Raw genomic sequence first — 14,647 nt, 5'->3', positions numbered from 1 at the left:
AAGAGCCCAATATCATAAATAATAATAATAACAAAAGAAATATAAGTGCAGTTCAACTACTGTAAAGTAATGATGTTTTTAACCTACACAGGTATGGTATAGATGCAAAATCCATGTGGGGTTGTCAGACTTTCCAAAGGTTCTCTGATTTGTAATTCTTCTCGTTCAGTCACACCAATGATGATTGAGGCAAATGGCTTCCTAATAGGTGTTGTCGTAACTTGGCTATGTCAGCTGGACCAATGCAACAGCAGCCCCCTGTCGATGAAATAAGATGCTACTGAGTACGAGACAACAGACCTTTCTCATGGACGATTTATACTTTGTCGTACGACAAATCCATAACAATCAGGGATTATGAACATGAAGACGGACATGAAGATATCTTCACCTCACCTATCAATGCTGCGCCTTGCTTCATCCATTCACTGCTTAGTACTTCAATTACTAATGTGTTCTGTGATGCCGTCCATGACCTGTGTATGAAGAAACAATGCACACGCCAACATTTAGATAAACATCACATGCCAGTGACAATACCAATTTGTGTGTGGACTTTTCAGATAAATACATCAAGCTGGGATCTGGTATAGAGCAATTTCACATCTCAACGCCCAACCATTTCTAGGAAAGGATTAAGTCAATAGTGCAGTTCTGAATGAGGGCAGTTCAGACTTGTAGGGTGGGCTGGGGGTTATGGTGACATGACATCATCAGACTCACTTGCTCTGTGCATCCCACTGTTCTCCACTGTTGGGGTAGACCACCCAGAAGAGGTCTGGACTGAGAACGGACTTGGCAGAGTCTAGAAGGGGCTTCACTAGAGCTGGTGAACAGCAGTTGACCCCCACTGCAATCAGCTCTTTTGACCTATTGGCGATCTGTACCGCCTCGGCAAAAAGGCTTCCATCTGATATGCGAGTCCCATCCTGGAAAGGTTATATATATATATATAAATAAATGAATCACTTCTACTGAAATTATTTTACATAATGTTGCTATTTGTTTTAATGCCCCTACATTTGACATACAGTATGGGAGCAATATTTAGATTTAATATGTACTAGACTGAATGTATAAGTCACCTAGCCTAGTAAACGACCAACTTCCGTAATCCAAAACAAATGAAATGGTTTCCGGAAGAGGGCGGGTACGAGGCTATAAGTCACCTGCAGGCACTGTTAGACAGTGATTACCTTACAAGAAAAGGAGAGCCAGGCTTTAGAATTAGGAAATTCTCTGAGCAGCTCCACCAACGCCTCTGCCTCTTTTATACTTGGAATTGTCTCCATAGCAATGAGGTCGACTCCCGCTGTGACTAAACAGCTGATCTGCGGCCGATGCCAGGCTTTCAGCTCCTGGGGAACAGAAGGCAGACGTTTGATGTTCTAGATTATGAACACTTACCTCCAACTGTGCATTAAATAGCCAGGCTATTCCACTAACGTACTGTAACCATACAAGCACAGTTCTGATGAGCTGGCCTAATGACAGTAATTCTGGTAAGTGTACTTGAAAAGACATATTTTGTGGTAAATATTGTTCTGCTGAGGGCCATGCACGTGAGCTCTTCACACTGCATTACGGTTACACATAAGATAATGCTGTATTTGAAATGGGAATGCCACTCACCTCAATGCTCATATCTTTTGCATAAGCTCCTGTATACTCAGAGCCGTTGTGCAAAAATGCGCCGTATGGTCCAACTGAGCCAGCCACCATAGGATCTCTTCGATCTTATAGAATCAAAGTGAAAAGACACCTTATCAGCTATTGACAGCTTGTCCACATGTTAAAATCCTCCATTACATTATGAATATGCCAACAGGATAAAGGCATATTTCTATAATGCCTTTATACAAAGTGTTTTACAATGTGTGTTACATTCACCCATTTACACAGATGGTGGAGGTATCTGCGCAAGGAATAAACCTGCTCATCTGGAGCAGTTAGGGGTTCAGTGTCTTGCTCAAGGACATTTCAACATGAAGACAGGAGGAGCCGGGGTTCGAAACAGGAACCTTCAAGTTCCCAAATGGCCTCTCTATGTCCTACACAACTGCCGCCTCAGTGGATGGTTACCTGTTGGATGGTGGTCTGATACAAATTGTTTCACTGCATCTTTGGCCAGATGAACTCCAGACATCAGCAACTTGCTGGATAAGTCTGAGGTCATGTCCATGTGCTTGACGAATCCCTCGATAGTGGCCTGGTATGTGTTCGTTGTGATCACATCAGCACCGTGGAGGAGAAATCTACAGAAACATAATTCAATATACAGTATGGAATGCAGGATAAACAAGCTTTCATTTGTCAGTGAGAGTTCATCGCCATTTGAAATGTCTCGAATTCGGCTCATGTTTGATTGATTAACACGTATCAGTAAGCAGGCCTACCTTAAATGAGCATCTCTTATAGCCTGTGGATTGGTTTGCAAAACTCTGGCACTCCACAGTGGGTCCCCCTGTGTAACACACACACACACACACACACACACACACACACACACACACACACACACACACACACACACACACACACACACACACACACACAATAGTATATTTAATTTTATTATGATGATTCTCAATGGTCATATCAACAGGTGGGGTTGGTAAATGAGGCTTTTGTTTAGCCTGATTTATACTTTGTCGTACAAACTCACAACACGTCACTATCCAACCCATTGTGAGCTTGCAGATGGGCTATTGTCATGATGAATTATAATTTAAGATTTTGTTACTGGATGAGATAAATTGCCAGCGAGTCTGTTAGACAGATGTGGGCTCTTAGCCTGGCTCCAGCCCATAGACCCCACCCACTCTATGAGTGGACTCGCAGCTCTGATAATCAGGCTAGTGGGCTCTGGCTCTAGTTGCTGAAGTGTATAATTGGGGGACAGTTGAAGCACATCAGAAACAGATGGTGAAATCACTCAATATTGAAGAGGCATTTAAAGTTGAGCCACATAGCAATGCAAAATGATAATGTGAGCGGTGCCTGTCACTAAGTCCACCAGAGGGCGCTAAAGCGGCTCAACTCTGCAGTCTGCACACCTCTAGGTTGCTTTTCTAACACATTATTGTGAGATTTGAAGCTTCATTTGTACCAGGGTCTGAAACATTGTACTGAAGCAATGAGGTTTCAATTTTATGTCAAGGTTCAACCTAAAAGAATAAAAAGAAAGACACAATAATACAATGGATAATTCCATTCTATTGAACCTGTTATTTGTAAATCATGTGATTAACATAACATTATAAAACATATCTAGGCCTACTTATGCCTCTTTTTTTTTTCTTACAACTTTTTATGGATTTTCCTGGACCCTTTCATTAAACTGGTGTTATGGTCTTATGCTACAACACATTTAGAGCAGGAAATGTCATCATGTGTTATGAAAGGTAATGACAGAAATTGAATTGGCTATGGCTATTAACCACTATTAACGTAAAGCCTGATTTAAGGCCCATTCCCACTGGGCCAGATGGGAGGCTCTCTCCATTCCGACATGTCGCCACTCCGAAATTGGCTTCTTATTGTCGGAGTGGCGACACTCCCATAGGGGTTAGGTTTAGGGTTAGAGTTAGAGATAGGGTTATTGTCGGAATGGAGACATGTCGGAAAGGAGACATGTCGGAGTGGAGAGATGCACCCGGGCCATATAACAGATAAAAAAAATCTCTTTCTCCATTCAAGTGGATGGTAAGATACAGATAAAAAAAAAATCTGTCACAGATATTCTTTTTTTTAATCTGTGACAGATATTTTTTTTTATCTGTATCTTACCATCCACTTGAATGGAGAAAGAGATTTTTGTATCTGTTATCTGGCTCAGTGGGAATGGGCCTTTAGGCCTATACTTAAAGGTCCGCTGTCTGCTCCGAAATTATAATAGTATGATACAGTAGTTCATGTGGTCTCTCTCCAGTGTGGATCCTGAAACAGTCTGAAACTGTCACAGTGTAATCTGCCCAACAACAGCTGACCAGAACAGTAAGTAGTCATACAGTCAGGCTATACAGACAATTAATTTGATTGGCGTATAATTGCGCATCCCACAATGACATCATGAAAATATTAACCTGTTTTTTAAAAGGATCCCTACCCTGGCTAATACGACAAACATGCCTTAATACATTATAATTGTCCTCTATAACTACAATGTAAAATTAAAAAAAAACTTAAATGTTTTATTTCTTCTAGAAATAGCTAATCTTTCACTCAATAGGGGAAATACCTGTCACAAGTTGATGATGTCATAAATGTCATGTGTGATCTATCCCTATGGAATTTATGGCATGCATGTGCAAAAAACACATTTGAAATATTGATTTGATGCTCATATTAACCATAGTAAGTATTAAGTTTGTTTTTATTTGCACATGCATTCCATAAATTCCATAATGTCATACATGACATTTATGACATCATCAACTTGCGACGGGCATTTCCCCTGTTGAGTGAAAGATTGGCTATTTCTAGAAGAAATACAATATTTAAGGTGTTTTTAATTTTACAATGTAGTTATAGAGGACAATAATAATGTATTAAGGCATATTTGTCGTATTGGCCAGGGATCCCATGATTAAGTGACAGTAACCCTTTAGGTGACAGGCCCCCTTTAAATAGGCTAAATTAGACAGGTCACAGGTGTTCACTAGTTAGTATAACTCTGTAATTATGCACCTATAGGTGCTGCTGCTGGCAATGCAGACGAGCAGTCCTAGCTAGATAAGAAATGGACAACATTGGTTCTCGTCTCTTTTAACCAAGATGAGTCACTTCTTGGATATCGCTGTGATATACCCGTTACATACAAGTCAGGAATGGATATGGTGGTTTTTAAACAACTTGCCTCATTTTCTATGTCATGACTCATGCAAACATGCAGTCAGCCAATGTATTACGCCCATAATGAAGACCTATCACCGACAGCGACTCTAGGGTTCACTGTTGCTCAATTTCGGCAAATTAGTTGTCGGAGAGAGAGAGGTGCCAAGAACAAGTTTAGTTTAAGGACTGATTCCTACAATAAGCACGAAGCCATTCCAATATTTTTTAACCAACCTTGCATTTTCACTTCATTCAAGATCATTTGCGTTATAACAAAAATAATATTGCAAATCATCGACCACCATTGATCGGACGAGTCACACAATTCGATAGGTCACCACCTTCGGCGTAACAATTTCAACAGCTGTCATTGCCATGCTGCATGACTTGTCTTGCATGCATTGCTGGTCAATAAAGTAACGCTGACGTTACCTCCAGTTTGAGACCCTGCGCTTCAAGCTCTGTTGCAAGACCACCATCCAAAATAAGAGGAACCCCCTTCCTGCAGTCAAATGTTACATCCCCAACGAAAGACATTGTAATTTGGTCAAAGACGGACCTACAACATCAACGTTGTGTTTACCCAGAAGTATGGGAACACGTAAATTATTATACAACAAGCAATTATGAGCTGTAAATGTTCCACTGTACTGAGTTATGTGTTAAACTGTTCAGGAAATGAATGAACAAACACGTGACCATTGTTGTGGGTTGCGTCGGTTGGATTCTGGGTCTGCTGTAGCTCTGGTCCATCGCTTTCACCTCCCGCATTGCTCCCGGTGAAGCTCTGACAGACCCGTCGGGAAACGCATGGACTCGAGATTGTCGGCCCCGCCGAGCGCTCAATACTAGTGAAAATAAACAAAACCGTTTCACTACTCACCAAACCAAAGGTCGTTTTGCGCTGTTGAAAGTCTATTCTCCGCGGTGGTGAACCCCTCAGCACCCCACCCACTCTGCAAAATACACTATTTTTGGCATGAAATAAAACGCATCCAACTCGACCGCCGCTTATTTCCGGGTTGTGAACCATTGTATCTGCAGTGGCCGCTAGGTGGCTCGAGGTGGGTGCGTTTTATTTCATGACAAAAATAATGTATTTTACAGAGTGGGTGGGGTGCTGAGGGGTTCACCACCGCGGAGAATAGACTTTCAACAGCGCAAAACGACCTTTGGTTTGGTGAGTAGTGAAACGGTTTTGTTTATTTTCACTAGTATTGAGCGCTCGGAGGGGCCGACAATCTCGAGTCCATGCGTTTCCCGACGGGTCTGTCAGAGCTTCACCGGGAGCAATGCGGGAGGTGAAAGCGATGGACCAGAGCTAGGTCTGCTGCGTTCAATATCACTCGGAAATTAAGATATGCTTCTCAAACCTTTTTCATGTAAAGGACCCCCAAATTGACACTTATTAGCCCGCGGACCCCCATTTGAAAATATATGCCAGAGAAGATTTGTCTGGCTCTAGCAGTGATTCTCAGCCATTTTAATCAATCTCAATCAAATCAATGTTAATTTAACTCAGAGAGTGTACACACTTAATTTGTACACTCTCTGAGTTACAAACCCATAAGGGTCTTAACTATCATTTAGCTGGGGACCCCCTGGAACTCCCTCAAGGACCCCTGGGGGTCCCCGGACCCCAGTTAGAGATAGAAAACAGCCACGAAGTTGTGTGGAAGAACAAAGAACTCCCAGTCTCCCATTACTGAAACGCACCAGGCAGCAGCACCATCGTTGCTATGGTGACAGTAGCTAGGTTGCTAAAAACTTGGTGCCATCATCAAGTTGTCGAGCCGCGTCAGCTTATTTCTCATAAATGGTAAGTTTGCTGGTGACTTGCTTTCAGTGCACATGTTATATTAATATTTAACCGTTACAATGTAACGCTTGCTGTTGTACTTCTACTGAAACCTCTAGAATGTAATGACGTTTGCTAATAATAGAGCTAAAGTTAGCCCAGCTAGCTGATCATTCATTGACATCATTGAACCCTTCAAACGCTTAATTGTTACACGACCAAACATCAACTGTTATTGATGTTGGTTACTCTTTTTTCTTCCTATTCTTTGTAAAGAAATAATAAGCTGACTAACGTAACATAAGAAAACAAAACACGAATTACATTAGTTTTACATTAGCTCTGGTCCAGAGCTAGTTTTACATTAGCTGTAATTTGTTACATTAGTTTTAATTTGAGTAAATAATCAATAGTTGCAGCTCTACACCCATTAACTTAATGTATTCGTATTCTGTTCAGAAAGGATGCTAATCTCGTTACATGTCAGCTGGGCAGTTTCATGACATAAGAAACTGACACATCATCATTTATTAGCTGTATGATGCATGTGGGGATTTATTATATTTTAATATTAGAGTAACACAATAGAATAGTACACATAAAATATAAAAAATAAAAGCACAAAGTAGTGTTGAATCAAATGAACATTAACAAAAATTAACAAAAAACTAGAAGCAGTGCTCTTCCGAGCACAGGTCTCCGCCAGGTCAGGTAGATTATTGTGGCCTCCTGCCCTGGTGGCGTTATAATAGGCCAATGTGTAAAGGCCAGGGTATGTTCCTTGACCTATTGTGAATGTGCGTGCAGGGGCGTCACAAGGGGGGGGGGACAAGGGTGGGGGGAAGTGGGACTGAGTTACTAGGGCCCAAGGTGGAGGGGCCTTCATTGTTTTATACTTTTGCTATTGAAAAATAGCAGCTGCGAGCTTGTAGATCTGCTATTTTTATAAAAGTCGTGAAAGTTTTGGGGGTCCTTCACGTGGAAAAGTTTGAGCACCACTGACATAGAAACATAGTTTTTTCAAAAAACCTTAGAAGGATTTGAAATATTCCAATTTTCAAGATGTATCAAAAATAGCAGATCTACAAGCTCACAGCTGTGAGCTTTTATATCTGCTATTTTTTCAATAGTTAAAGCACAAAATAATGCGTAATAATGCGTTCATGGGGGGCCCCGCAGTGAATCCTTGTACCCAGGGCCCAGAATTAGGTGTGACGCCCCTGTGTGCGTGCAAAACTTCACACCAATCGCAGGCTGCGTTCATGATTTGAGGCATTAATTTAGTTCAAAACGGACCAATCCTGCAAACTTTGGAATCCAATGTTTGCCAATCAGGATAGAATATGATATATCAGGCAAATCCATCTTGATCACATGACTACTGTGTACCGATTTGTGTGATTTTTGGACAAAGGAGTAATATCAAAGAATGTGTTTTACATAAGTCGCCCTCCTGGTGGCACTATGAAAGTCAGATGTCGAAAATCTAGGTTGCAAAAATGCATGATCGGTGGAGTTATAAGCAACAACACGAATCAGCCAGTTATAGCGCCACCATGAGGCTGATTTTAAAAAGTTTCAAGTGGCATTTCTTCCTGGACCTAGTGGGAATGTGCATGCAACATTTCACAGAAATCGCACTTTGTGTTCATGATTTGAGGCATTTTGTTCAAAACGGAGCACTCCTGCAAACTTTGGAAGGCGGAAGCCAATGTTAGGCAATCAGGACGGAATATGAAAAATCTAAAAGATTTTGATGAAAGACTATAGAGATACTGTGTACCGATTTGCGTGATGTTTGGACAAAAGATGTAGGAGTACTGTCCAAAAATGTGTTTTGCACAAACCCGCCTCCTGGTCACGCTCTAAGGGAAAATCCCAGTTGTCCGACGTCCCAGTTGGGCGAACATACTGTAATTATTGTCCACGACATTGCAAGCGGCGCAAAGGCCAGCGAGCGCGAGTGCCCGCGAAGAGCGGGCCAGGGCCGGCCGCGCGAGTTACGAAGCCGTGGTGAATGCAATCGTTATATTTATGCCCAGGCCGTAAGGGCAAGCGCACGATAAACGCATGAATGGGATGAAGATCGCTTGCTTTACAGTCTGTTCGCCCAACTGGGACGTCGGACAACTGGGACTAGCCCACGCTTTAACAGGCCCATATGAAAGATTGGGGGCAGAGGTTCAGCTCTGGCACCCAGGGAGTGTGTGTGCTGTGTGCACAGTTTCGCTACCATCGTGGTGGCAACAGTGCTGGAAATTAGCTGTCCACAGACGGAAGGACATGCGGACGGACGGACAGGGGCGAAAACATCACTGTTTAACATAGACAATAAACAGTTTGATAAAAGATATTGAGTGATTATTAGCCTAATATTGTAACAAGACTTACAGTGGGAAGCAATTGAGCTTGTGTTTTAGTTTATGATTATAATATCCACACCACGGGGCACGGTGGCGCAGTCAATAGTGCTGTCGCCTCACAGCTAGAAGGTCCTGGGTTCGATTCCCGCCGGGGGACACTGTGGGTGCTGGGGGCGTGTTCCCTCCTCCGCGTCATCAGTGCCCACACCCTAGGTGGGGTTGGCAAAAGGGCCTTTCTGTGTGGAGTTTGCATGTTCTCCCCGTGTCTCCTAGGGTAGATACCCTCACAAAAACATGCAGTAATCCTGGTCTCTATAATGCCTCCCCCTGGCCAGCCGGGGCGCCTGATGGAGGGGAATGGAACTGGTTGGAATAACGTGTTCCTTCCACGCGCTACGTCCAACCGGGGAAGCTCCCCCTGTCGGGTGATAAGAAGCGGCCTGCTCACTCCTCATGCATTGGAGGAAGCATGAGCTCAGTTCGGGGCCCTCCCCAGGTTGGCAGAGGGAGAGTAGAGCCCAGGATTACAGCTTAGGCAATTGGCACCGGGTGAAAAAATGGGTTACAAAAATCGTGGGATAAAAATTTAGAAAAAAAAAATAATAATATCCACACCACCAGAATGCTGCTCCCATTCTTTTTATTGGTGGTAACGTTTCAAGCCGGGATTGATTGAATACTATTAACAGTTTGCAAAAACAAGGAACAGTGTCAAAGATTTATACAAAAGAATGCTAAAAGGATGATAGATTATCCTCAGGGCTTGTTTCCATTGAGGTCTTGTGTATTCAATTCCTCAAGACATTAAAGACAACAATATACAATAATATGCCAATAAAAAACATCTTATGAAAGAAAGATATGTACAGTAAACAGTTAATTACTTTTGACATGGGCCAGTTACATTTGCAGCCACCTGTAGGTGCTCTTTTAGAGCGGTAAGGTCTGAGGAAGAGCCTCCTGGCTTGAAACGTTACCACCAATAAAAATAAACCACGATGGGAGCAGCATTCTGGTGTGCAGATTTTATTGTTATTTCATGTAGAGTCTTTTATCCGGCACCCAGCCCAGCAGGCCAGGATGTGGCCTGCTGGTGCTGGGCCAGGAATACGGGACTTCTACTTGTAACAAACTAAGTACATCTATATTGCAGTATTGGTACTTTTCCTTAGTAAAACATGTGCGTACTTATTCCATCACTGAATGTCATTCACAGGCGGAACGCTATGCTTTTCTTGCTGAGTGGTTTGACCCCAGTGCATCTCTCTTGCGTCGTTACCAACTGCTATACTACCCCAAAGATGGCTCAGTGGAAATGGTAAGTATTGTGAAACCCTATTAAAAGCTAATACTGTATAATGTGTGGTTGATTAGAATGACCACTGCAAAGTTCTTGTGACATGATATTCCATCACTAGGGGTCAGATTTATTTTGATATACTGTATGGACCATTGAACCAAAAATCAAGTCAAGTTTATTTGCGTAGACCTCAAACGCAGTTACAGTGTCAAGGGGCTTTACAGGCCTGCATTTTACAAAGGAAACTAAACATTACCCTCTGTCCATAAAGCTCTGGCCTGACATAAAAGCCATTTTTGGAAGCGAAAAGCTGCCATTGAGCGTCTGTGGCCAACATTCACCTGTAGTTGTTGCAGTGTGTCCCATGCCGTTGGTGGTCTTTGGCCGTTACCAATGGCCAATCACCTGACTGTAAACTTTGAATCAGTAGCAGATGCCGTCAGTAAGGTAAAGTTCTCCTTTTGGCTGTTCAAAATGAGACACTCCTGGAAACTTAAGATGCCAATCTTATCTTGGCCAAACAGGATGGAATAACATAAAGTCCCGGCCACGCCTTTGGCCTAGCAGAGACAATCATGCATCCAAAAGTGTTAACCATGTACATCCATTGTGGAACTTAACCCAGTGTTCAGTTTTCTTTGCGTAGTACATGATGTGCATTTTGATTACTGCGATTCAAAACACAATGTTCGCTTTCAAACAGCTTTTTGCCACAACTCTGAGAAAGATTATTTCATTTGCATCCAAGTCCAGTCTGATCACATCATCCCATGTCACTTATTTAAAAATAATGTTCATTTGTTACTCACACAGAGCAGCGAAATGTTAGTGTGGTGTGTTGTGCAAATAAAAGGGGGGGAGGGTTGAAAGATGTGATATTTCCATTTACAACATGATTCATCCTCAACATTCAAAGTGCATTCCATTGTCTGAGCATCCGTCCTTCCTTTCAATGTCGGTGTGACAGCGCCAAACACCCAGCTGGATTGCATTGGTTTTAAATTAAATTGTTTGCTATAATCTTATTCATTCACGTATTCACCCAGACATTTATCAAAATATGGCAATTATATTACTAGTAGTCATGACAGTTCTCCCTAAGGTCACGCGAGAACATTCTTCCCAAGGACACAAGTCCATTCTTTGTATTGAGACCCTTGTCATTTCTGTTTTGGACTGGAGCTTTGGCTCTGCTAGATTTGCTGTGCTACAGACTGTTGCCAACTCCTGGTATAGATGGAGAGTTATTTCCTTTCACGTATAAAAGTCTGCGATAAGCTGACTGTCAGATGCAGTCTTTGCTTGAATTTGTCAATTGTCGGTGCAAGACAAATGCAACTAAGTGTATACAGTATATCAGGCTTTAGTTCTTGCAAGTCGGTCTTGTGTGTCAGGGCCTTTGGACCCACATTTGAGTGAGGAGACCTAACCAAGAAAAATAAAACTTGATAGGAAAGTAAAAGAAACAAATCTTGAGAACGAACACAATAAAGAGTGGAGCCCCTTCCAGGCGGGAAGTGTGTGCAGGTAAAATAGGTAATTTAATTTGTTGTAAAATCAACAATATATATGAGAGTGAGTATGTTCAACCTTACTTACACAAAGTGTCATATTTATATGCCACTTTGTTTTAGCTAAAATGTCTTTAATCTGATAGGAGCTATTTCCACACATTCAAATCTATGCAGTATTTCACTTTGTTTTGAGCTTTCAGTCTTATCAGACCTTCATCAGAGCATACACATCATGCTGAAATCTCTCTTATCATTTTAGATTCATCGATGCTACTTCCAGCACTTCAGGTTAGCTTCTAAATGTAGTCTTACTAGGGATGTGCCTGTTTGATTCACAGTTCGATGTGAAAAACCAGCGGATCTTTTTGAGAAGGACCAAATATGATGACATACGCCAGGAGGATCTGTTTGTTGGGAATCGGGTGAATGTGTTCTCACGGCAACTCAGTCTGATTGGATACGGAGACCAGTATACAACAAACAAACTCGGCAGCAAAAAAGAAAGGTATGATTCTGTTGGTTGTGGAACAAGTCCACATACACTGTGACATCTTGAGTGTACAAATGTAACCAAAATGCATTTGTAAGAATGAACCTGTAAAGCATACAAATGGATAAATGAACACTGAGGATTTGTTTGGTGTAATCCTTTCAAATGACATGCCCTAGGCTAGTGTATATTTAACAGTGACAAGTCTAATTCCCTTTCCGACATCATTAAATGAAGATTGAAATATCTTTTTCATTCATCTGTTTCAGTGTTAACTGCTTTAGTGCCTATCCCGAACTAGTTCGGGATGATTTGGACCGTCCTGGGTGCCTATCCCGAACTAGTTCGGCTTTTAAAAAAAAAATGTTTTTGTAAAAATAAAAATAAAATCTTTTTTTTCGAGCCGGGCCGCCGGCCGTCATCTGTTTACACGGCCCGCGAGAACGTCGCGCCGCCGATATTTACCATCCACTCCAATGCAATCCAGGATCTTTAGAGCTCATTTTCTCTGTTCCATGCATATCCATGAGGTGTGCAAGGTTTAACTGTTCTGCTGCCGCTGACGACGCTCACCGTCATTGAAAGGGTTAATACCATGGCGCCGTTGACGGTGAGGACTGTCAATCTTACTGTATATACAGTAAAGATATTATTACTTACTGTACGTCGCTCCGGTCCCGCCCGCATCGGTAATGTCCGCGATTTGTTTACAACGCACATCGGGCGTGCACGCGAAGTGAAGCTCCTCCATAGTAAATCCATTGAGAGGCCCATAAAGAAACTTCAATAACTCATAAAAGACATTTGTATACAAAGAGGGGTCTCCACTCTGCACACTCTAGACTCGGGATGGGCGCAGCCATGTTTCCCTTCTGGACCCACACTGTCATGTGACTAGATGACGTAATCGTTGCCGTCAAGTGATAATCCAAAAAAACAAAAACAACCCCCTTCCAGCCCCCAAAATAATAGCGGCGGCCTATGGAGGAAACGGCGTGGCACCGAGGCACCAAGCAAACCTTCAGATTAAGAGGCAGTAGTTGTGTTAATGATGGCTAAATCGCCGAAAATAGGGCTTCTAAAATGCTTGGTAGCCAATTGCTAACTTCAAGCTAACTTCATCCTGTCCCTGTTGATGACACAAAGGAAAGTGTTCAGGCTTGTCATGGCTGCGCACGGCTTGTGCTGTTACAGCGCTTGTGGATGGGTGTTTTCTATGGCCACTGGGCGCCCTCTAGTGGTGAAAAGGTGGCATTGAAAGCGTTAAAATTCCTGCTGCTTTGGGTTCAAATAATTGCGTTCTAATTTTGTCTAATCTCTATTTCTACTCTTCTAAGATTTACAGAGTTATAACTTAACGTCCCTTCAGTTACTATAATTTGAAATCTAATTTTAGTTTTAATTTCAGAGGTTATATAGATAGATAGATAGATACCTTTATTATCACAAGGGGGAAAATGAGTTGCCCAGAGGTAGCACAGCAGTATAAGGTTATTTACAAAGTTACAGAGAAGTATGAAAAAGATAAAAAGAAAAAACAAGAACAGAGTACAGTAAGTAAGTACAGTAAGAGCAAGGTACAACAGGAAAGGGAACGAATAATATATATACATAAAGTGTCCTAAAGCACGACTATCAATATAATACAGTGCCCAAATCAAAGTGACCATAACAGTCAATGCTAGTTAGTGCAACAAGTATCTCTACATCATGTCAAACACAAGCAGAAATACTAAAAGAAACTACTAACACAACCTAATAGTGCAGTGTCCAAAGGTCAGAGCAATAAAAACAACTAGCAAAAGAAAATAAAAAAACAAGAAAGGGTGATGCAGCAAGACGCACAAGAGCACCCTCCCTGGAAGGTCCTTAGAGGTCAGAGTCAGTGCAGATATAGTTCCAGTAAAGAAAAAAAGGCTACCGTCGTCCTACGTTAGGAAGGTAGTCCTTGTCAATCGACCGTTGTGTGTCTCGTTGTACAGCTTGAGAGCAGCCGGTACAAAAGACTTTCCTAGTCTCTTGCATCTCCAAAACGGTAATTTCCTCTCTTACTCCAGTAACTGAATAAATGCTAATGATTGTTGACTAAGGATTGTTGAGCATTGTCTGGTAATCATGTAATATTTGTCAACTAGTTAGCAGTAAGATAAGATGAAAAAGATAAGACCTTTATTGATGGCCATGAGGGAAATTCAGTCACCAAAGGCAGTGATCAGTTAAAGCTATAAAAAGGTTTCATGTCCTTACTGGGATTCAGACCAGGTGTTCTCTGTGTGGGAGACCAAACCCGGCTTTGCATTGGGAGATATCAAGCGAGCATATGAGCCTCAGGCAGTACTACTTGTC

General features: G+C 42.0%; 2 protein-coding genes across 2 annotated transcripts in view; one reads left to right on the top strand and one right to left on the bottom strand.

Annotated features, from left to right (window-relative positions):
* Positions 1-119: 119 nt before the first annotated feature.
* Positions 120-5,373, bottom strand: LOC308286343 (homocysteine S-methyltransferase YbgG; the record flags this gene model as incomplete). The annotated part of the gene is made up of 8 exons (XM_080727340.1): positions 120-258; positions 397-476; positions 724-929; positions 1,197-1,358; positions 1,633-1,736; positions 2,083-2,255; positions 2,397-2,464; positions 5,269-5,373. 8 exons carry the CDS (start codon positions 5,371-5,373, stop codon positions 170-172), a joined length of 987 nt encoding a protein of 328 aa, XP_080583466.1. The 3' UTR covers positions 120-169.
* A 1,225-nt stretch (positions 5,374-6,598) lies between these two features.
* nme7 (NME/NM23 family member 7) overlaps positions 6,599-14,647 on the top strand; it is a 36,269-nt gene continuing 28,220 nt past the window's right edge. Inside the window, exons 1-3 of the mRNA XM_080725890.1 lie at positions 6,599-6,655; positions 10,214-10,315; positions 12,150-12,316. Coding sequence (XP_080582016.1) covers positions 6,653-6,655; positions 10,214-10,315; positions 12,150-12,316 — 272 coding nt within the window. The 5' untranslated portion in view covers positions 6,599-6,652. The remainder of the gene's footprint in view (positions 6,656-10,213; positions 10,316-12,149; positions 12,317-14,647) is intronic.

The sequence above is a fragment of the Nannobrachium achirus genome, assembly GCF_963921795.1.
Source record: "Nannobrachium achirus genome assembly, chromosome: 1".
In the NCBI taxonomy this organism is placed as follows: Eukaryota; Metazoa; Chordata; class Actinopteri; order Myctophiformes; family Myctophidae; genus Nannobrachium; species Nannobrachium achirus.
This window is presented reverse-complemented; position numbering and strand designations above follow the sequence as displayed.